This window comes from Falco naumanni, chromosome 7, assembly GCF_017639655.2.
Source record: "Falco naumanni isolate bFalNau1 chromosome 7, bFalNau1.pat, whole genome shotgun sequence".
Lineage (NCBI taxonomy): Eukaryota > Metazoa > Chordata > Aves > Falconiformes > Falconidae > Falco > Falco naumanni.
The window spans coordinates 3,366,396-3,387,906 of NC_054060.1; the positions used below are offsets into that span (position 1 = coordinate 3,366,396).

The 21,511-nt window shown below is 61.1% G+C and overlaps 3 protein-coding genes across 3 annotated transcripts; 1 reads left to right on the forward strand and 2 right to left on the reverse strand.

Moving 5' to 3' along the window:
• On the forward strand, positions 1-1,931 carry LOC121091057 (gonadotropin-releasing hormone II receptor-like). The gene is given in 5 exon segments (XM_040600241.1): positions 1-10; positions 134-687; positions 1,088-1,117; positions 1,119-1,293; positions 1,492-1,931. Coding segments are annotated over 5 exon segments (1,209 nt in total).
• A 1,407-nt stretch (positions 1,932-3,338) lies between these two features.
• On the reverse strand, positions 3,339-6,827 carry TMED3 (transmembrane p24 trafficking protein 3). Its single transcript, XM_040602059.1, has 3 exons — positions 6,496-6,827; positions 5,268-5,516; positions 3,339-4,730 (listed from the first exon to the last, which is right to left on the reverse strand). The coding sequence occupies exons 1-3, from the start codon at positions 6,679-6,681 to the stop codon at positions 4,494-4,496; spliced, it is 672 nt and encodes a 223-aa protein (XP_040457993.1). The 5' UTR covers positions 6,682-6,827; the 3' UTR covers positions 3,339-4,493.
• Positions 6,828-7,181: 354 nt separating this feature from the next.
• ANKRD34C (ankyrin repeat domain 34C) lies at positions 7,182-10,743 on the reverse strand. The gene has a single exon (XM_040602058.1). It carries the CDS (start codon positions 10,699-10,701, stop codon positions 9,121-9,123), a length of 1,581 nt encoding a protein of 526 aa, XP_040457992.1. The 5' UTR covers positions 10,702-10,743; the 3' UTR covers positions 7,182-9,120.
• Positions 10,744-21,511: the final 10,768 nt, after the last annotated feature.

Consider the following 21,511-nt stretch of genomic DNA (forward strand, 5'->3'; position numbering starts at 1 on the left):
ATGGCCCTGGGTAGGGAGCAGCGCACCAGGGGATGGGACCTCCTATGCTAAGCATGACCTGTCCCCCCTTGGAGCCCCCACCCCAGGGCTCCCTCTGGCCAGGCTGCTGCTGCCTGTCTGCCTATTGTGGCAGGAAGGGACCACCTGGACCCAGGCCCCGCAGTGGGGAACACCAGTACGGAGACCCCCGGCAACCTGTCCCCCCGCGAGCAGGGCTGTGCCTGGAGCCCGCAGGCGGAGGGCGTCGAGGAGCCCCTGCAGCTGCCCACCTTCTCCCCCGCTGCCCAGGCCCGCGTGGCTGTCACCTTCGTCCTCTTCGCCCTCTCTGCCAGCTGCAACCTGGCGGTGCTGCGGGCGGCGGGGGGCCGGCGGGGCAGCCGGCGCTCCCACATCCGCCTGCTGCTGTTGCACCTGGCTGTCGCTGACCTGCTGGTGACGGTGGCAGTGATGCCGCTGGATGCCATCTGGAACATCACACTGCAGTGGCGGGCAGGTGACCTGGCCTGCCGCCTCCTCATGTACCTCCGGCTGCTGGCCATGTACGCCTCCGCCTTCATCACCGTCGTCATCAGCCTGGACCGGCAGGCTGCCATCCTGCACCCGCTGGCCATTGCCCGCGCCCGGAGGAGGAACCGCATCATGCTTTATGTTGCTTGGCTCCTCAGCGCGGGGCTCTCGGTGCCACAGGTACTCATCTCGGGGCTCCTCTCAGGCTCCATGCCCCGTGGCAGACGCCCACCCAGCTTCTGTGCTGGCTCCCAGGGTCCCCAGCCACACCATCTGGGGTCGCTGCCAGGGCTGGTGCTGCTGCCAGCCCTGTGCAATCGGGTTGGAGAAGGCTTGGAGGAGAAACAGCAGCGAAGGAGGGGCCGTGGCAGCATGCCCCCTCCACCCAGCTCTGGCCCCCTCCCCACTGTGCGCCCCATCCCCCTGGGGGTGGGGACCAGAGCTGGTGCAGGGGTGGCTGGGGATCCCATGAACAGCGTCTGACCCTGTGGCTCCAGTGGTCCCTGGCTCAGGATCTGCTTTTGGGAGGCACAGAGCCCCTGGGGAGGGGGCTGCCATCCCACCTCTGCTCTGCTTCCAGCTGTTCCTCTTCCACACGGTCACCCTCCGCCCCCCCCCACAACTTCACCCAGTGCACCACGCGGGGCAGCTTCCCCCAGCCCTGGCATGAGACCCTCTACAACATGCTCGGCTTCAGCTGCCTCTTCCTGCTGCCGCTGCTCATCATGGTCTGCTGCTACACACGCATCCTCCTGGAGATCTCCCGGCGCATGGGCTCCAGCCTCTGTGAGTGCCTGGGCACCAGGCTGCCCCATCCCCATACCGGGGGGGGGTGTCTGCAGGGACCCTGGGAAGGAGGGAGAAGGGGGGAGCCCTAGCTGGGGCTGTGCAGGGACCCCCCAGCCCTCCTGTGGAGCATGGAGTTCCTGCCCCAGCCAGGCTAAGTGTCCCCCACTCATGGGCCATGGCCCCCCCGCCCCCCAGTCTCCTCCCGGGACATGTCGCTGCACTGCTCCAGGAACAACATCCCGCGGGCACGGCTGCGCATGCTGAAGATGAGCCTGGTCATCGTCTCCTCCTTCATCCTCTGCTGGACCCCCTACTACCTGCTGGGGCTGTGGTACTGGTTTTGCCCACGGGCCATGGAGAAAAGGGTCTCACCAGCCCTCAGCCACATCCTCTTCATCTTTGGTCTCTTCAACGCATGCCTGGACCCCATCACCTACGGGCTCTTCACCATCCCTTTCCAGAGGGGCTGGGGCTGCCCCTGCGGGCATGGCCCTGAGCCCCAGCCGTCCTCCCCAGCCACGGGCTCCTTCCGCTGCTCGGCCTCCTCCCTGCCACCCAAGCGGGGCATCCCGGGCACACGGGGGTGGCAGGTGCCTCCTGGCACCACCGGCTCCTGCCAGAGCAGCTCCCTGTGACACCAGCACGGCCATGTGCCCACAGGGACGCCCCGCGGTGCTCAGTGGGCACTGAAGCTGCGGGCGCAAGGGGACCGGTGGCAGGACAGTGAGGGCAGGACAGGTCTGGCAGGGACTGGGTCACTGCTGCTCTCTTCCTGCACCCCAAAGTGCCTCTGCGGGTGGTGGGGCTGGCGTGGGTGCCCCCCTCATCCCCCCTCTGTGCATGCCAAGACCTGCACAGCTGCTGGAGCACAGTCCAGCCCAGCAATAAAGTGTCCCACAGCCACCTCCTGTCCTGCCTGTGTTCCTGGTCACGAGCTGGGCCGGGGTCCTCAGATCCAGCACTGCTGGGGACAGGCTGGAGGGGTGGCTGACCTGGAGCCGGTCCTGGCTGCTCCTGTCCCCACCGTGGGGTGCTCCCAGGGTCCCCACCGGGGGGCGGATCCAAGAGCATCCTGCATGCTGGCCAGGGCTGGGTGCTGCCCTCTCTGCAGTGGCTGTTTGTCCCCGCCGGGCTGGTCCCTGCTGGCAGCGCTGAGCTGGCAGCAGTCCCAGGGTGTCACGCTGCCTGCAGCAGCCTTGCACCCGCTGGTGGCTCCGCTCAAAACGGGAGCGCTCAGCTCCTGCCGAAGGTCGTTGCGAGGCACGGGGGCCCAGCTGCTCCCAGCTGCACAGCAACTGCCCCAAGGCCAGCGCTGCTGCGGGAGCTGGCATAGCTGGTGGGGCTGAGAGAGGCTGAGGAGGTGGGAAGGGGGCTGCAGCCCTGGGCCTCTTGCTCCCCACCGCGTCTTGGAGCAGTCAGCATGGCACCAGAAGCAATGCCAGCAGCAGGGCGAATGGCTCACAGGAATACTCTGGTGTCCCCCCAGTCTCGGGGAAGGGTTACAGCAGAATGGGGTTTGCTGGAGCCAAGACTGCATCAAGAGGCCGACTCCAGACAGCATCCACCCGGGGGTCCCTGCTTTGCTGCGATGGGTCACTGGGCTCATTTGCCCCCTTCAGCCCCCGCTTCCAGGGGGGACCCAGCCCTAGGGGTTTGCCCATAGCTCTGGGGAAGCCCCCACTGACAGCGCAGCCTGTGTATGAGCTGGCTGCATCAGCAGAGGGGTGGCCAGGGGAGCTGAGGGGTCTCCCTAGCTCTGGTATCTGGTCCTGAACCAGAAGCACACTCAGCTGGTGCGTAGCAGGGCTGCAGGCAGTGGGGCAGGCAGGCAGGAGGGGAGGGCTGCCCTAACTGCCTGCACCAAAATGTCTTGTGCAGGGGTCTGCCGAGAGCCAGGGGGGAGACGGGCATCACCCCAGTGGGTGCCAAGCCTGTCTCTGGAGTGCTGGTGGGGGGCAAAGTGCCCGACGAGGCAGGAACAGCCAGCTCAGCAGTGACAGTGGCCATACTTGGCTGTCCATCCCAATAATGGCAGCATGAACCATGGTCGCAGGGGTTTATTACGAAGTGGCAAAGTAAAATGCCAGTGGTGCTGCTCCGGCTCCAGAGGATTGATCCTGTGCCCGCTCGAGGGCTGGTGGCAGTGGTTGGCATGTTGGTCTCCCTGGGGTCTGGCACAGGGTGGTCTCCCAAGGGCTCTCACATGGGTCTCTGTTTTGTGGGGCTCCATGGACTGGGGCCACAGTCCCAGGGGCATGGGGGGTCCTTGATGCTGCTAGGGCAAGGACGGGGCTTCCTCAGCACAGGTGGGGCTGAGCTGTGCCCACTCCCACTGTCTGCTGGGCACAGCGGGATGCGCCGGAGACCAAGCCCCAGGCATGGACTCCTGCAAGTATGAAAATACCATCCTGTACAGGGCAAGCTACTTGCTCCTGCAGCAGAGAAAGGCCTGGGAAATGCTTTGCTGTGAGGACAGGGGCTTGCAAAGCAATGTAAAGCACCAGACAAAAAGCCCCTGCTGAAACTTTGCCTCTGTTTTTGATCCAGCAGCTCCTGGGATGCTGCTGCCAGCTTTGGCCCAGCTGTGGGGAGCACCCTGCCTGCCCTGGGGGAAAAAGGAGGGGCTGTGCCCACCCCTCTGCCTGCAGGCAGAGCCCGCAGCCCACAGGGCAGCTCTCTGCTGGGCTAACAGCACTTGGCTTGGTGCAGGAGTGCTCGGGAGGTGGGCACTGGGTGGGTCCGCATTGCCCCGTCCCCTCGCTGGCCTGGGCACAGCTCCCTGTCCCGCTCGGTGTGTGTGGGCAGCACATGGCCTTGACAGATGCTGGGCTGCACCTTGCAGTCACATCGGGCTCGGAAGGTGCATCAGATGTCGGACAAGGGGCCAGTGTTGATGCTGGTCCAGCACACCCACCCACTTCCCCAGTGGAGCTGGTGAGTAGGGACAGACCGGCCAGGCGAGGGGACGGGGCCACAGGGCAGGAGATGGCAAAGTGGGAGGTGATGCTGGGAAGATTTGCCGGGGGTGCTCGCACAGGGGTGACCATATTCCACCTGGCTCAGCAGCATCATGTCATCCCCTGCTCCCACCCAACCACCTCCCCATGGCAGCACCTTGCAGAAAATGGAGGTAAAGCATGACCCAGGAGAACACGGCTTGCTCCCCCTCGCAGTTCGGGCACCAAACAGCTGTGGCTCTAGGTGCTGGCCACGCCGCTGCCGGGTCTCTTCTCAGTGAAGAAGCTTTTAAGCAGCATCACTTGCCCAATGCTGACCACAAAGAGGATGAGGGTTTCCCCGACCGACCAGTATGAGACCCGGCCGTTGAGGTCTTCAGCTCTGCTCCGGTCCTGTGCTTCCCGCAGGCGGTAGTGAGTCTGGGAGTCGATCACCGTGTTCAGAGCCTCGTGGATGGTGACACAAGCGGACTCCATCTAGGGAGACAAACATGCTCCATCACTCCTGATGCAGCACAGCTCACGGCCAAGGAAGCTGAGGACTGTGCTGGGGCACCCGAGAGCCGGTGGCAGGTCTCTGCCACCCCCGACCTTAGAGCAGTTTAGGGGCAATGCTGGAGACTGTCCAGTGTCGGAAGCCTGCTGTGAGTCCTGGGGCACAGCCGAGAGCCCTGCCGAGGTGCTGGGGGCAGCACAGCCCAGGGCACAGCCATCCCTGCAGGTTCACACCAAAGGATGGAAAGAACCTTGCTGCGCTTTTCTTGCGTGGGATGGAAACTAGGTGCTCAGGCCAGGGAGGTTCAGACCCAGTGCAGCCCTCCCCGACCCTCCCTGCCCGCCACCAGGAGGAGGATGTGGCATGTGTGTGGCAGGACGGTTGGCTGGTGGTTGGCACTTCTGCATTTGGCAGAGGGGAAGGGAGACGAGCCCCCAGCTGCCAACCTGCAGGGCCGTTTGGCCACAAGCGGAAGCCGCGGCAGGACCTTCCTCTGGTGGCAGCGTGCAGTCACCCACCTGTGTCAGCGCAGTGACGCGGTTGCTCATGTCAGGCAGGATCGGTGGTTCGTCGCCCACCTGGAAGTCGAAGTAGACGGTTTTGTGGGAGAAGGTGGAGAACTCATTGCTGAAGCAGAAGGTGTAGACGCCCTTGATTTCAGTATGGTGCGGGAAGCTGTCGTATTGCTTCTTGGTTTCCTTGTAGATCGTCCTGCCGTTGGGATCCTCCACATAGCAGTCTACATCGTAGTGTCCCCCGGTAATCACCTGGGCAAGGAAATGCAGGTGGCACTTGCCAAACCACGTGGCGAGAGCCTCCCTCCCCGATGGAGCCGCTCTGCCTGGCCCCATGCCTGCGTGCACAGCCGTGCCCGCAACGGGCAGGCACCTTGCCCACGGCTGCCTGCCATGGGATGGGGGCCCAGGCTGGGGGATCCCCGGGGAAGCGGTGCCCCACGGTGCCAGCAGCTCAAGGAGGGTGCCCACAGCTCAAGCGGGGTGCCTGGAAAGGGGGACAGCCCTGATGGCCCAGGTCAGAGGCTCCCATGGCTGCTGTGGGCAGATCCTAGTACTGGCTCTGAGGCAGGCACTGCCAGGCATGGGGCCAGGGCTGGGAATGCACCCGGTGTGGCGCGGGGGGAGCTGGGAGGTGCATGGGAGAGGGGCAGCTGCAGCCCTGCCTGGGGCTCTGCAGGGCATGGGCAGGGGCACGGCAGGAGCACGGAGGTACAGGCTGATGGCGACGGGCACAAGCTGGGGCAGGAGTACAGCAGGGGGCACAGGGCTGGGGGCACAGGCAGAGGTCAATGGGCACAAGCAGGGGCAGAGGCGTGGGCAGTGGGCCATGGGCAGGGGCATGGGCACAGGGCTGGGGGAAGGGGCAGTGAGTGCTGGGCACAAAGGCACGTGCATGGGCGCGGGGCTGGGGGTACAGGCAAGGGGCGATGGGCAGAAGCAGGGGCAGGGGTGCAGGCAGGGGGGCACAGGGCTGGAGGTAGGGGCAGCAGGTGCTGGGCATGAGCAGGGTCCGGGGCATAGGGCCACAGGGCTGGGGGTATGGGCAAAGAGCAGAGGCAGGGACATGGGGGCAGGTGGACAGGCAAGGGGTGCCGGGCAGAAGCAGGGTCAGGGGTGCAGGCAGGGGGGCACAGGGCTGGGGGCAGGGGCAGCAGGCGCTGGGCACAAGCAGGGGCAGGGGCACGGGGCCGGGGGCAGGGGTACAGGCAGGGGGGCAGCAGGGCAGTACCTGGTAGTCCAGCGTGAACTTGACGCCGCGCTCCAGCTCCTGGTGGAAGCACTGCTTGTCGCTGTCGGGCAGCTCGAAGGTCAGCTCGGTGCCGCCGGCCCGCAGCGCCCACAGCAGCACCAGCACCAGCATCCCGCCCCGCATCCCGCCGCCCCGCATCATCCCTGCCCGCGTCCCTCCCCGCATCCCGGCCCCCTGACGTGGCTCCGCCGGCACCGGCAGCGCTTCCGCTGGGGGCGGCCCCGCTGCCTGCCCGCCCCCGGGGCCGGGCGTCCCGGCAGCCGCAGCGTGGGGCGGGGGGGGAGGGGGGCCAGTGCCGCGGGACCCCGCGGTGGCTCAGGCCGACTCCGAGCTCTTCATTAAGGCAGCGGTATCGTCACAAGCCTGTATTGCTGTTACATGACGTCACCCCCCGGGCCCGCCTGCTCCCGCCGTACGCACACGCGCTCGTTTAAATACATGCATTAAAATATTCCCGCTGCTTGCCTTCCCCGCTCCAACGCGGGAAGATCCTAACAGGTGACCCGCGTTCTGCAAGGCACCGGCCTCCGACGGCTGGCTAAAGTGTCAAATATTGCTTAAAAAAAAAAAAAAAAGCAAACCACAAAATATCGAGTGTTTAGAAATGAATTGAAAAGGTGAACTACGGGCTTGAAAATTCCACACGAAAACAGAAGACAAACATCACTGTTACAGGGAAAATATGCCTGAAATTCAATCTATAAGACATCTGACCTACAGAGAGTATAAACTTTTAAGGCTGTAAAAATATAAGCCCACCTCTGCTCTAAATAGCATATTTAAATCTCAAATGCACTTTCAGAGAATGTTCCTGCGCAGTTCAATCCAAAATGCAGCGCTGCTTTGTGCAGGAGCTGCGCCAAGTTTTGCAACAGCCTGGAGAAAGGTGGCTAATGCCCAGGGCAAGGGACCCGCTGGTTGGCAGCCGCTTGGGAAGGACGGACGGGAACGTGTGCTGGGCTGATCGAGGCGAGGGCAGAACCCAACATCTGCCGCTCGCTCGCTGGAGCAGTCTGATACACCATGTTGGCTAGTAACTTCGAGGCGGGGGCTACTGAGATGGGTTCCTTGTGCAGCTGGCAGATCCGGCATATCCCAGGTGAGACTGAATAAACACGGGGGAGCTGTTGGTGCTCGGCACAGCGTTTGGGGCATGCTGCAGATCCGAAACGCTTGCCCGGGCAGTGGCACGGGGCCGTGGGCTGGTTTCTCTCCGTGCAGCCGGTTCCATGCGGTGGGTTTGGCGACGGCTGATGGCAGCTACGACACACATACAGCCTACAGCCCCAGCCGAGTGTGGGGTGAGGAGTGCTTCCCACCGCCAGCTGTGCCTGCCTGAGGCGGGGGCCGTGCGGGTGGGAGGGGGCCTGCGGTGCACGGTCTCGCTGCCCTGGTCCCGTGCAGCTGCCGCGTGCTGCCGGTGCGGGCCCAGTCCCGTGGCAGGGTGCTGCACGGCTGTGGGCTGCGGCACCGGGCACCCCGTTCCTGGGCACCGGGAAGGAACGGTGCTCGCACCCCCACCTCCAGCCAAGCAGATGCGTTTGCTGGCTCGGACTCAGGCTGCATCAGGACAGTGCCATGCAGAGAGGTGCGGCAGACACCAACACCATGCAGAGCCATCCTGTGGCTGCCCCCTCCTCCCACCTGCGTGCTCCCCCCGCCTCAGCTCTGCTTTGGCCCCACAGGGCTGCTGCTGCAGCAGGGTCAGCAGGAGAGGGGTGACCTGGCTGCGGTGCTATTCCTGCAGCTTCGCCCTGCTGGGATGAACCCCTGACGCTCACCATGTGCCACCCTTGGCAACGTGGCATCCTTGCTCCCCCATCGTTGGCAGAGGCTTCCTGTGCAGACCAAGCTGGCAGCCTTCCCCACCCAGGAATTCAGTGCTTGGAGTTGCTCGGTATAGTGGGAAATGCTCCTGAATCTTGGTCACTTCAGAGACAGAGATAAACCCGTTCCCAATCCAGGCCCACTGAAGGCACCAGGTTGCAGCAGCAACGGGGTTAGCTCAGCCTCTGGAGTTTCAAAGTGCTTGGAAATCTCTGAGGTGGAGAATTGTCTCCCTCTCCAGCACAGTGAGGGTACCAATACATTCAATTGCCAGGGAGGGTGGTTTTCTGATCTTCCAATGCTGCACAGCATCAAGCTCCTTTCCTTCCTGGTAGGCACTTCACAAACACATCAGCCCCATGGCTCACTGGCGTGGGGCTCCAGATGGGTTTCTGCGTCAGAATGAGCAGGATGGAAGAAAAGCAGATTGTAAATAACAAGGAATAAGTGAACTCCAAGCAGGAGCCTTCGCACGAAGCCTGACAATCTCAGATGGTCTGGGATCGATCTCTCAGGTAGTCGCCCCTGGGGAAAGGTCCAGCAGTGAATGAAAAGTACAAGAGAGACTTCGGCTCTTTGGGCTGGAGGCCCAGGCTCTCCTCACAGCTTTGGCAAGCAGGAGCAGGAACCTCCCGATTCAGCCCCTGGGCACAGGTCTGACCCCCATGGTCACCAGCACTTCCCTGGAGCCAGGCAACTGCTCCATGTGGGAACGTCACGTTTCTGCAGGGACAGCACTGGTATGGTGACCTTACTGGGAAGTAAATGGTGACATGGCTACTGGGCCACTATTTCCTCAAAATCAGAGAGCTGCCACATCTGCTCCGCTTGCATGGAGTGTCTCCGGAGAAGCTTCCTTTTGGATCTCAAGTCACCCCGTCTGGGTGAGCTGGGGGCGATGGGCACCAGGGACTTCAAACCAGCAGTGAGCGGGGAGGAGGTTTTGGTGTTGGAGCCGATGTCAGGGATTGGGGGGTTGGGGTTCACATTCAGGGGGGGCAGATATCCTGGCCTCGTGTGGGAGATGTGGTCCAGCAGCAGGGTCCCGGACCCTCGCCTCTCCAGCAAGCCGGGCGGTCGGCGCCGGACAGTCCCAGGTGATGTGCCAGCGATGCTATCCAGGGACTCCCGTGAGCCATCCAGCAAAGCCAAGTGGGACCCGCTGAGCTTCCTCCTCTCCGACGGCACCTTCCCCCCCTCAGCTGGGCCGCTGGAGAGCTGGGGATCGCAGTCGTAGTGCTCAGCGCCCAGCCTCCGCCAGTACAGCGTGTCCATCGCTGCGGCTGAGCCGTTGGCAGCGGAGCCGATGCTCTCCAGGTCTTCAGGGACTGTGCTCCTCCGGGGCAGGCGCTGATGGGTGGCCTGGTTCTTCTCATAGGCTGTTTTCCTCGCCAATGGCCCCGGCGCTGGCAACGTCCTCAGAGACTCTTCGTCTACTGGGGGGAAGAGAGAGGGGTCCTTGCTCTTGCTGCTGCCACTCCGGGCAAGGGGAGCCTTTTTGGAGAGCGAAAGGTCACCAATGCCCATGATCACCTCATCGTCCACGCAGACCCGCGTGTCGTCACGGTGCGCAGAGGCTGCCAGCACCGAGGGTGCGACCAGACCCCATGGCTCCGATCGCAGCCGCTTCAGCTGGGGCAGGCGGGCTCTCCTGGCTGCACCAGCTCTCTGGCCTGGGGAGGATGGCTCATCAGCAGCCCTGGCAGAGGGGCTGTCCCTGGGGTGTGACCCAAAGGTGCCGCTCTCCTTCTCAGCAGGGGAAGGTGCCGAGACAGGAGTTTTCATGTGGGCGCTGGAAGGTGCTGTGCATGCCTCAGGGGGGGTCCTCTCCTTGAACTCCAGTGAGGGGGGAACGTTCAGGTACTGCTTGGTGGCCTTGGTGCCAGAGGCCGATTTGTCCATGGTGATAATGATCACCTCCTTCCCTTTGGCTTTGCAGGCATTCAGGAGGTGCTGCAGCACATCCTTGTCATCAGCATTGATGGCGTGGACCAAAGCAGATGCTCCCGAGTGGTCCTCCAAGCTGGGGTCTGCCCCGTTCTCCAGCAGCAGGGACACCACGTCCCCCCCTGCACCACGGATACAGGCATGCATGAGGGCCGTTTTCCCAGACTTGTCCTGGATGTTGGGGTCAGCTCTATTGTCCAGCAGGTACTTCACCATCTTGGCCTTGTTAATGCTCTGCTGGTCGACGTGCTTGGTGATGCAGGCCACCATCAGGGCAGTCTCCCCTTTCTCATTGCTCTCATTGATGTAAGCCCCCCCTTCCAGCAGCAGCCGGGTGAGCCGGAGCCGCCCGAGCCACACTGCCTTCAAGAGGGAGTTCCCCTCCATCTCCAGCTCCGTCACCTCATCCATGGCACCGGCTGCTGCTTACTGGTGGGCAAAGACAGCATCAGCCGGCAGCTGTGAAAGGAACCATGAAGGAGAGGTGAGGCTTGTTCCTCAGCCCTGGCTCTCCCCTCTGCCTTGCCCTCCTGGGAATGTCACGCTCTTGGTGCTGCCCCATATCCCATGGCCTCTCTGACCACATCCCCCCCACCCCGTGGTACTAGGAGCCCCTCCAAAGCCGCCCCCTTGCCCACGTGCAGCACCACAGCCCCCAGCACCCCGGGTCTCCTGCTGCTCACGGGTGCCCAGGGTGCCAGGCAGGTGAGTGGCAGCAGGAGGAGAGGCTTGTTCTCCTCAGGGATGTCCTGGGGAGAAAGGGCCGATCTCTGCCAGCTGGGAGGTGCCTCAGCCCTGCATTCTCACAGCCTTACCGTGCATTTACGTATTGGCACTGGCCCCTTCTCAACAGCCTCATTTTTAGGAAACACTATTTTTCTCTATCAGCATTGTAGCCTCTGGCCTTCATCTGTTCTAGACGTGCCAGAGGATGCAGCTGCCAGAGCCCTGAGTGCACCAATTGCCCTTAATTGCCCTGACCAGCTTCAGCTGAGACCCTCAGCCACCCACTCTCCCTCCCTCTGCCCCTGGGCTGGGGGCTCTATTTAAATGCAGGCCCAGAGCCCCAGTCCTGGCTTGACCTGTGAAGGTGCCTAAGGCTCCATCCATCCCTGTCAGATGGACTTGTTCATTGGCCTTCCCTTGCTGACCTGGGACTTGGCTTGCCTTCTCGCCTTGGTCTGATGATCACTGCTGATGGGACCTGTCACTGACTTGTCCCTGCCCTGATGATGAGGTGTTATCCTCAGCTTACGGCTCATCTCCCTTGGCAGAGCAGCCCTGCTCTTGCTGCTTCCCAGTAGCATGTCTCGGTTCATCTTGCCTTGCTCTCTTCCAGCTCTGCTTCTCTGGTAGCCATGCTGATTTTTGCCTGGATGCAGCTGATTTCACCAAGTGCCAGAGAAATCTGAATGGTCCTGATGCTGAGATGGTTTCCACCATGTCTTCTAGGTCTCTCGAGCTATAACACCGAGCCTGCTAGAGACAGTGTGAGCATCTCCCATGGCTTCTTGGGCTGGAGCCACAATCTTTGCTTCCTCACTGCTGAAGGAAATGTGAAGCAGTTGTGGTCATGCTGTCTCTAACCCCGAGCTGCTTAATGGTGATGTGAGCCACTTGTGTAGGAGAGTGCTGTAAGAGCAGCTTCCACTCACAGCAGTCTCTGCAGCAGGACTGGCTCAGGAGGATCAACAGGCATTGCTGCTGCTGGCAAGTGCCTCCTGCCACCGCCTGGCAGGCTGGCTATAGGAAATGACACCAGGTAAGACTCCTGTGCATCACCCCATAACCACGATAGGCACCCTGAGTGCCTCGCGGCCCTGCTACCTGTGTCCTTGACGAACAACACCCCTCCCCTGCAGCTCAGGGACCTGGTGGGCTCCGTGCGCAAGGTGGAGGTAGCAGCTCAGAGCTGTGCTGGGGGGACCAGCAGATGCCCAGCACCATGGAAGCATCACAGAGGCACAGAAACAGACCAGCCAGCATGTCCCGGGGCCCTGCCACCTGCTTACCCCATGCTCCCATTGCGCTTTGCTGCCTGTCCAGCTGTGAGCAGCAGTTTCTGTTCCTCTGGCCGTGGCCAGCCCTTCCCTGAAGCATCCCCTCCTGCCAGGGGTCCCGGGGGGGGGGGGGGGAGGGGGGGGGGGAAGCCTGCCCGCTAGCTCGCTCTGCAGCTCTTGGCAGCCCTTGCTCATCAGGTCTCCTCAAAAGCCTCCCCCGTGGTGGGCTCTGCCCTTCCCCACCGGCCCCTGCCCTTCGTGCGCCAGGGGACGTGGGGATCCTGCAGCTCTGGGACCTGCTCTAAGTGCACCGCCCGACCCGCTCCTTGGAGCCGCGTCCGTGGGCTGCCCCCGGCCCCCTCCCCTCGGGCAGCCCCCAGGCTCCTTGCGGAGCCGCTCCCCTGCCGGTTCTCACCTCCGTCCCCTCGCCGGTCGGGGTCCGCGGTGCTGCCGGAGGGTCCCAGCGCGGCTGCAGCCTCGTTCCTCCCTGCTGCACCCCCGGCCGGGGGGGCGCAGGGTCCGGTGCGGTGGGGCTGCGGGAACCCCGCGGGGAACGGGGGCTGTGGCGTGGGCGCCGTCCCGCACCCCCGGCCCCCTCCGCCACGCTGCTGCGGGGGTGGGCAGCACCCTCAGCGCCCACCGCCTCCGTGCCCAGCTCCCCGGTGCTGGTGCCCGGTAAGGATGCCAGGCTACCCCGGTGTCCCCGCCTGCATCGCCCCTTATGTGCCCAGGGGCGGCTGCGTCACCCGCCGGTGCTGCCCGGTGCTGCGGGGGGGGGGGGCGGCGCGTCCGCCCGCGCTGGGTGCGGGGAGCGGGGGTGCGGGGGTGTGTCTGTGCGCTGGGGGGTGGGTGTCTCCACGCGTGTGCAAGGTGTGGGTGGGAGGCGCAAGGCTGTGCGTGTGCCCCCGTGTGCACGCGTGGGTGGGTGCCGGGTGCCTGCCTGCCTGGGCATGCGTCCCTGTGTCCTTGGGCACGGGTATTGTATGGGGACCCGTGTACGAGGGGATGCCGATGTCCCTGTGGGTCTGCGTGCCCACGTGTCGGGGGAAGCTGTGCCATGCGTGTCCCCTGCATGTGCCCAGGCACTGGTACACGAGTGCTGCCAGTGCTCCGTGTCCTGTGGGTGCTACGGTGCCCAGGCATCACTGTGAGGACCACCCAGCACTGGGGTGGGCTCCCCAGAGAGGCTGTGCTCTGTCCCCTGAGGGTTTCCAGTGGGACCCAGCTGTGAGCAAACTGGTCTGAGCCCACAGCTGACCCCACTGGGAGCCCGGGGTTGGTTAGAGACCCCCAAAGGCCCCCTTGATGTTGATGACCTTGTATCCAAGTGCACATCTGGCGTTCCCAAGTGCTTGGTGTTGCACAGGGGGAAGCTGGGGTCCCTGCGTGCTGCTCTCTGGGGCACAAAGCTCCCCTCTGTGTCACTGAGAAGTTACCAGGACCAGCACCCTTCTGCTGTCCCTGGGCAGACCCCTCTGGTCCCCCAATCTGTCATCTGGGCAGAAACCTGCTTTCCTGCAGACTCTGGCCCATTTTCTCCATGGTGGCTGGGCAGATTGGCTCTCTAGGGACAGCCCCAGCAGAAACAGGTGATGGGGTGGAAGGTGGGGAAATAGTCATAAATGTGCAACACAGTGGTACACATGGGTCTGTAATTCAGCAGACTACTGCTGCCTGCACAGGGATTTATCATGTCTTAGATTAGATTAATATTAGGGGAAATGTCTCTTGTGATTACTAAGGTATAATCTAAAATTGCAACCTTCTTTGGTAGAAGTAGATAACGATAATAATAATCAGAACTAGCAGAGAAATGAAGTAGCTCTTATTACATGCATAAGCATATCAGAAAACCTTATGGCAGCTTCTTTGCTAACTCCAGTAATGCAAAGGCTTCCCAGTAGCTTGCTAGATTGGCCATGTAAGCCCTGAAAATGTATTTGTCCATTAATTTTTGAATGCATGCACACAAGATTATTTGTAGAAAAACTTTACTTAAAATCACAAATTTATAACCAGAGCTGCCCAGGAGTGGGGGTTTGTTCTCTGGCATCAGGGAAAGCTGCTGCAGCATCCTAGTGTGCCTGTGCTGTGTGGGGTGGGGGTTTGCACACCTGCCCCGGGGTCTGGGGAGCCAAAGGACAGGTGAGGGACAGCCACAACGAGGGAGGGAGCAGGGAAGATCCTGGGGCATCAGAAATGTTGGGAGTGGGTGGCTGGAGTGGACAGCCACACGTGCATGGCCACTCACACCTGCCCAAAGGTATTTCTGGAGTGGAGCTGGTGCTCCTGCCTCACAGAAGTACTTGTGGTTTCCCACCAGACATCCTTTTGTCATGTGGGATTACATAAATGATCGGCAATTTATAACTAATTTAGGAAATACCAAAAAGCAAATCCATCTGCTCTGCCCTGCCTTTGCCTTGGGACTTGCAGCTGGGCCATGAGGGACAAAAGCTGCAGCACCAGGCTCACTGCTGAGGTGGCAACTGGTGAGCAGGAATAACCTTTCCTTGCAGATGCTCAGACCCGAGAGTTTGCTATCCTGCTCTGCCAGCCAGAACTCACCAGCTTCCAGGTGTCCGTGGGGTGGGAGATGCCCCAACCTGGCTCCCAGCAGGGAGGCACAAGCAGGATGATGCCAGTTCCACCTCCCGGTTGGCTGCCTGTCCGGAGAGGAGCTGCTGTGGCAGGAGCCTGCTCCAGAGGCAGGGCTGGACACAGGCTGCCCTTGTGCCAGCTGGGAAGAGCCCTGCCAGGGCTGTGCTGCTGGGACCATGGCCCAGGAGCCAGCTGAACGCTGATGATAACCCACCCTCTTTCTACACAAATAATTTTTTGTGTTTGCCTTCTGCTTCCTCTTTTGCTGAATAATTCATAATGAGTGATTAATGGAGATGCCCCCCCTCCCACCCCACCCCCGCCTTCCTATTCGCACATGATCCCAGGTTGCATTTTTTCAGAGCTATTAGTTATTCATAATGGTTTGCTGAGTAATGTCGGCGCTGCTCCTTGGGCTATGGTTACTCCCTGATGATTCACCGTGGGATCTGGGGGAACCATTCCTGCTCCCTGCCCAAGTACCAGGACTCTGGACTCTGGACACTGCATGCCTAGTGCTGGCTCACCTGGTTCAAAGTACAAAGTTCACTTGCTGTGAAAATGAGATGGGATGTGCCTGAAATGGGAGATTTTGGCTAAATGGGTGATGGGTTAAATAGGAGTTATGGGCTGAATATCCCTGCTCCACTCTTGGTTTCCTAAGAGCAGTGAACATGAAGGGGGCTTGGCTGAAAGCAGGGATGTGTAGAGATACCTGGGAAGTGTCATTTGTGTTGCCTCAGTTTTAACCTGCTGTCCTGGACTGAGCATTGCTAGGTTGCTGCTGTGGGACCAGCATCAGCATGGCTTGCTCTTTGGTCTCTGCTAGCAGAAGTGCAGATCACAGTGTGGTCGGAGACCTCCAAAAACTGATCCGATGGGAGAGCAAGGGAAATGGAGGCAGAGCTGGCCCTGGGGGCAGCAGCCTTCTGCTCATCTGCTCTTTATAACCCAGTGCTCGGTGTCCGCAGGTGCTGATTTCTTCCCGTGTCCTTGTCGGAGCAGCTCTCCCAGCCGGTGTGAGGGATGGGGAGGGCAGCAGCAGAGCCCGGGCAGGGTGATGCACGTGCTTTTAAGACCAGCTCAGTACCTCGTGCAGCTTCCTGCTGCTGGTGAGGCCGGCCAGAAAATGGCTCTCTGGGAACTGCTGCTGCCAGTTATCCCGGAGAGCTGGGACCTCTGAGGAGGGGAATGGTAATGGCCACAGCTCCTGCTTGCTTCAGGAGGGTCTCTAGGTCTGCCCCAACCCCATCCTGGCTATGCAGAACCAGCATATCCACCTACCTTCATCCTCCTCATCTTCCTCACTGGCATCTGTGCCATCCCTGAGGATGCCATGGCAACACAGCCGGCAGGAGTGGTTGCTGGAGGAGAAGCTGCAGCTCTGGTGCAAGGGCTCTGAGCCCTCTGTTAGATCCTCAGCACTGCTGCAGTGTCCTGGGCAGGCTTGGGGGCTGTGGGATGGTGTCCATTCCCAGCCAGTTCAGGGCAAAGCTGGGATGGGGATAGTGTTGCAGGTGCCTGGGGTGCTGTCCTGTGTATGCTCTGGGCTTTGCTTTGCCTGAACAGCCCTGGCAGATTGTGGAGTGCTGGGCACTGCTGGAATGTGCTGGGGATACTGGTACCCAGAGCTCATACCCTGGCAGAGGGGCTCCTCCTCCCCCGTGCAGCCTTCCTCCTGGGCAGCGCAGAGAGAGGCAGAGGTGACACAACTGTGAAATCCCAGAGATGTAGAGTGCTTTGTTGGGCCGCTCCAGCCATATCTCAGCACAGACAAGCTGTTGGGCAGCTCTCATCCATTTATTACAGCTTTCTGAAGTTATAATTAGAGTCTGGCCCAGCCCAGAGGAGGAGCGAGCTGCTTGCTGGGACCATAATGGGCCTGTTTGGTTTGTGTGGGAAGCAGCTGTGATCCCCAGGGGTATTTGGGCAGGGGCTGTAGTGAAGCTTCAGGAGGCTGAGGCTGTGGGTGCAGGCTCAGGGACAGGGCAGCTGGGGCAATCACTGCTCTGGCTGCCTGGGCAGGAGCTGCAGCCAAGGCAGCCCGTGGCTTGTCAGAACCTGGTCTGACCCCTGGAGAAGGGGCTTTTCCCAAAGTACCAGCTCCCTGGCTGCCCCGCCGTTCCCCTGGGAGCAGCAGCTGCCCCAGCAGCAGGGGAGCACAGACACAACCAGGATGTGAGCACAGCCTGGCTGCCTTGGCTAAATAGGGACCGTCTCCCGAGGGGCCACACGGTGCTGGCGCTGGTTCTATTTTGGGTCTCTTGCAGAACAGCTGGTGATCATCCCTTACACCGTGTGGAGAGGGCTGCGTGCAGCTATTTCTGCCAGCTCATCCACGCACAGCCTCTTTTTATAACCACACTTCCCTGGAAGGATAAGCGCAGGTGATGGGGGGGGGGGGGGGGGGGGGGGGGGAGCTTTCAGCACTGGCGTTTGAGGGGACCACCAGCTCTGCCACAAGTGCCACTGCTACCCTGCACCCTGGCTGGGCCATGGCCCGTGTCTCCTGACCCATGGGGCACAGGGCCTGGGGCTGCCCTGGGCATGGGGGGGGTGTCCCTGTGGGGCAGCTGGGGGTCCCAGCCCTTCAGCATGCTTGTAACTCACAGCAGCCTGCTTCAGCCTGGTGGTGGGCTTGTCCCGTGCTGTGCTGCTTCAGGAGGATGCTGCAGGTGTGTGTTACTAATGAGGACTGATGACAGGTTAATCAAGTTCAGGATCAGGCCCTAGCCCTGCCCGTGCTCCCCTGGGAGGTGCAGCCTCTGGGGCCATCAGGTCCCTGCCGTGCCACATCCAGGCACCCAACCCCAGCCATGGTCCTCGTGGGGGTTTCATGGATGAGGGGGACTGGCTGTTCCTGCACATCCAGACATTTTCCCCGCAGACCTGAGCAGGGCAAAACCTGGTGCAAGTTTGCATCTGCTTTAATTTTGACCCTGATTTCTCCTGCTGGAAAAATTAAGCAAGCAAGTACTAGCTTCCCATGGTGTAATGGAGATTAATTAGCTAATATCTGTGATGGCTTCTGCTAGCTTAGCCCTGCCACTAAGACCTTGTGTGGCCACACAGTGCTGCTGCTGTGCTGTGTACAGCTGGTTCCCTGTCCCCTCCTGTCCCTGGCTTTGGCCAGAGGGTCGAGCTGGCTGTGGTGTCAGGGGCACGCAGCCCTGGCATGGGGACATCACCTTGGCCAGGCTATGGAGAAGCAGCTGCTCACCCTTGACTTGGGGGCGCCAGGAATGATGGAGCAGGTGGCTGTTTGCTTCCATGTCTGGTGGCATCAGCCCTCAGCAGGGCAGGGGGAGCTGGCAAAGCACTCCATGGCTGGAGGGGGTGTCCAGGGGGACCCGCACTCCACTCCTGCTCCAGCATGGCCATAACCGAGCCCTCCTACCATCTTCAGAAAGCTGCTGCCCCTTTATTTCTGAACACTGTGGGTATTGCAGGGCTGGACACAGCCTGGCAGAAGGGATGAATCCTGCATCTGTGTTCTCTCCTAGCTCTGTGAACTCCTGGGTCCCAAACCCTTCCCGACATACCCTGTGTCAGACAACCTCAACATTTCTGTTTTGCTTTTAAAAGCAGCCCAGGTCTAAGCCTCTCCTGTTGGGGGATAAAGAGCAGCGGGGCTGGATGGGCAGGTTCCTGGGGCTCTGAAGTGCTGCTGTCCTCCTGCCGTTGGCATCTTCCCCCTCCTCGCTGCACCCATCCATCTTTCCAGGCCAGGTCCTGCAGGGCTCAGTCACCTCCAGCTATGGTGGGGCTCTGCCCAAAATAGTGGCCTCCAGCCCTGTGCGTTATTGGAGGTAGGAGGCAGCCGGTGATGCGGTGCTTCCGAAAGAGGCTGCATCACGGCAAGTGGGTCTGAGATCTCTATAGCAACCACGGGGTAAAAATAGTGCAGCAGCTTTTAGGAGCTGTCAGGGCCGGGCAGGGAGAGCTCCTGGGATGTGATGCTTAGGGGAGCAAGGGTTTACCTGATGAGCAGGGCTCACCGTGCTGCTGGGAGCTGCTCTCTGTGCCGGGGCTGCTCCAGGCCGGAGGGAGCAAGGCGAGGGGCTCAGGACACGAGCACGGTAGCCCAGAGCTCCAGGCTGCTCCTGCACCGCTCCTCTGCCTGCTCCCTCAGCCCCGCAGCGCCTGGGCTCTCCCAGTCCTGGCTCCCGGCCGAGGGCACGGTGACAGGCGTTTGCGCACCAGGGGGTCTCCCAGGTTAAGGCTTTGCTGTGCCCAGCTGCGCCTGGTGCACGGCCGCTGTGTCTGTTCAGCTCGGATGCAAGGCTGCCCTCCCTGCTGCCGTCCCGTGTCGGATCGGCAGCTCTGCAGCTGTGTCAGCCACCATGGACCTTGCAGGTGGCTGTGCCCTGCTGTCCCCCTCGCTGCGCCTTGGGCTGCTCTGGCTCTGCAGGCAGCGGTGCCCTGGCTCTCAGCTGCACCGCGGGCAGCGGCTGCAGCCCGGGCCCGCCTGGGCTTTGCGCAGCGGCACTTGCTGCCCAGCCGTGCGGAGGCTGGAGGCTCTCAAAGCTCCAGCATCAGGCCACTTTCAGAGGTGAGGGTCTCCAGCGACATCACAGCCAGCTTGGGCTTCACCCCCGCTTTGGGACAGTTCAGGGGGGCCATTCGTCACCCCCAGTGATTTGCATAGGGGAGGCACAGGAGAACTGGGGCTTTTGCTGCCATCCCAGCGGTGCTGGTGCGGTAACAGAGGCAGGATTGTCATCGGGCAGGGGTGAGCCGTGCTGTTTCCTACCACTCCTCACACTTTGGAGACCCTCTGTAGACTGTTCCCCGGGGATGGAGGCATGTGGCAGGTGCAGCAGGCTCTGCACCTTCTGCATACACCCACTTGCTCCAGTGCCATGCGCTGGGGCTGCAGCTGTCCTGTCGGTGGCCCAGCTCCAAGCTGCAGCAGGAATGATGCTCAGAGGGAACAGCGCTGGGCAACTGGGTGCAGCACCCTCTGCAAGGGATTGCACCAGGGCCTGGGGACCTCTAGGGCATCGATGGCCTCCTCCACGTGCCATGAAGACAGCCTGGCTGGGGGCCAGCAGCTTCAGAGCATCGCTCCCTGATGCAGAGACGGTGACCACACATGGAAATCCACTTGCTGCCCTTTGACAGCATCCCCAGGCCTGGCTCTACCAGCTCCTCCCCAGCAGGATGTTTGGCATCACTTCATTTTCCACTAGCAAACGAAGCACAACACGGCACCTGTACAGAGAGAGAATGAACCTGGGGGTGAGCCCCTGTACAATGCCAGTGCTTTGCCCTGCTCTGGGTACTTCAGAACCCATCTCCTTCTGATCCATGTCTGAAGTGTCAATGAAGTTTAAAAACCTTCCTGTAAGCAAGGATTGTGTGGAGATGGGTGAGATCTGGGTCACTCTCAATCCTCTGCTCAATAGTGTGGTGCATTAATTAGACTTTGACTCTAATAAGTTGTGTTAAGGTCTGAAAATAGAAATGCCACTGCTATGTGTCACTGAACAGTGAGTGCTTCTCATTTTCTAATTACTGGTTGACATTTAGCACAATTAACTCAATGTGCTGGCCCTCAGATAACTGCAATTCCCATCCTTTGGATCCTGGCCACTCAGCTCCAGGCTGCGGGACCAGGTGGGATGGCGGGCTGCTGGGTTCAGGGGATGCTGCTGTGCTGGGAGTCATCTTCCCTTGCACAGAGCAGCCATGGGAGCTGCCCTGCCCGGCAGAGAGGGGCTGGGGGGAGCCCGTCTCCATCCTGTCCTTGCCCCTGGGCTTTCCAGCTCTGCTGTCACCATCACCCCATCAGGGCCCCAGGCTCTGGAAGCAAAAATCCATTTCAGAAAAACCTTTCCCCTCTTCTCCTCTTGCATGCAGGCCACAGGTGGGGTGGGAATGTATTTTAAAAGCATCTGGAAAAGTATTTGCAAACCCACTCCTGTCCTTATGGAGCTGCATGCCAGGGATCTGTGTTTCCTCCAGTGAGACTGTGGCTGTGGTGCAGCTTCCCTGGGCTGCCAGGACCCCCGGGTGCCCCAGCTCCCTTCTCCTTGCTCCCCTTGGTCTCCTCATCCCTACACTCGGTGGTTGCCTTGACAACATATCCCTCTCCCTGCACTTTTTCATCTTTTTTCCTTTGCAACCTAGACATTCTCGCACCTCCACGTTGTTTCTTTCTCAGCTCAGCTGTGCTCCAGAGGATCTGCAGAGAACCTCTCTGGATCAGAAGGCAGGGAAATGTGCTCAGTGCTGGGCTGGAAAACCACGGACCCCAGGAGGAGGAATATTTATAGGCGGCGGTGGAAGGTGAGGGCAGTTGTGTTGTGGCAGGGTGAAGTGGCACTGCTCCATCTCATCGTGGTGAACGGTGTCCTGCGTCCTTCTGAAGCCCTGGGCTGTCACGGCAATGCCACCCACTCCCTGAAGCCATAACCCCCCCTGGGTTCCCTGGGGCTGGGACAGCTGGCAGGTCCCAGGGTTTGGGGGTACTTGGGCAAGCCCAGGGTGACGGCACCAAGTACGGGAGCTTGGAAACAGGCTGAAGCCTCTGACAGAGAGTGATTTCACATGGGTGCTTTCGAACCCACTAACTCCAGAAGTTAATAGGCAGGCGTAGGAGGAGCTGAGTGGCAATT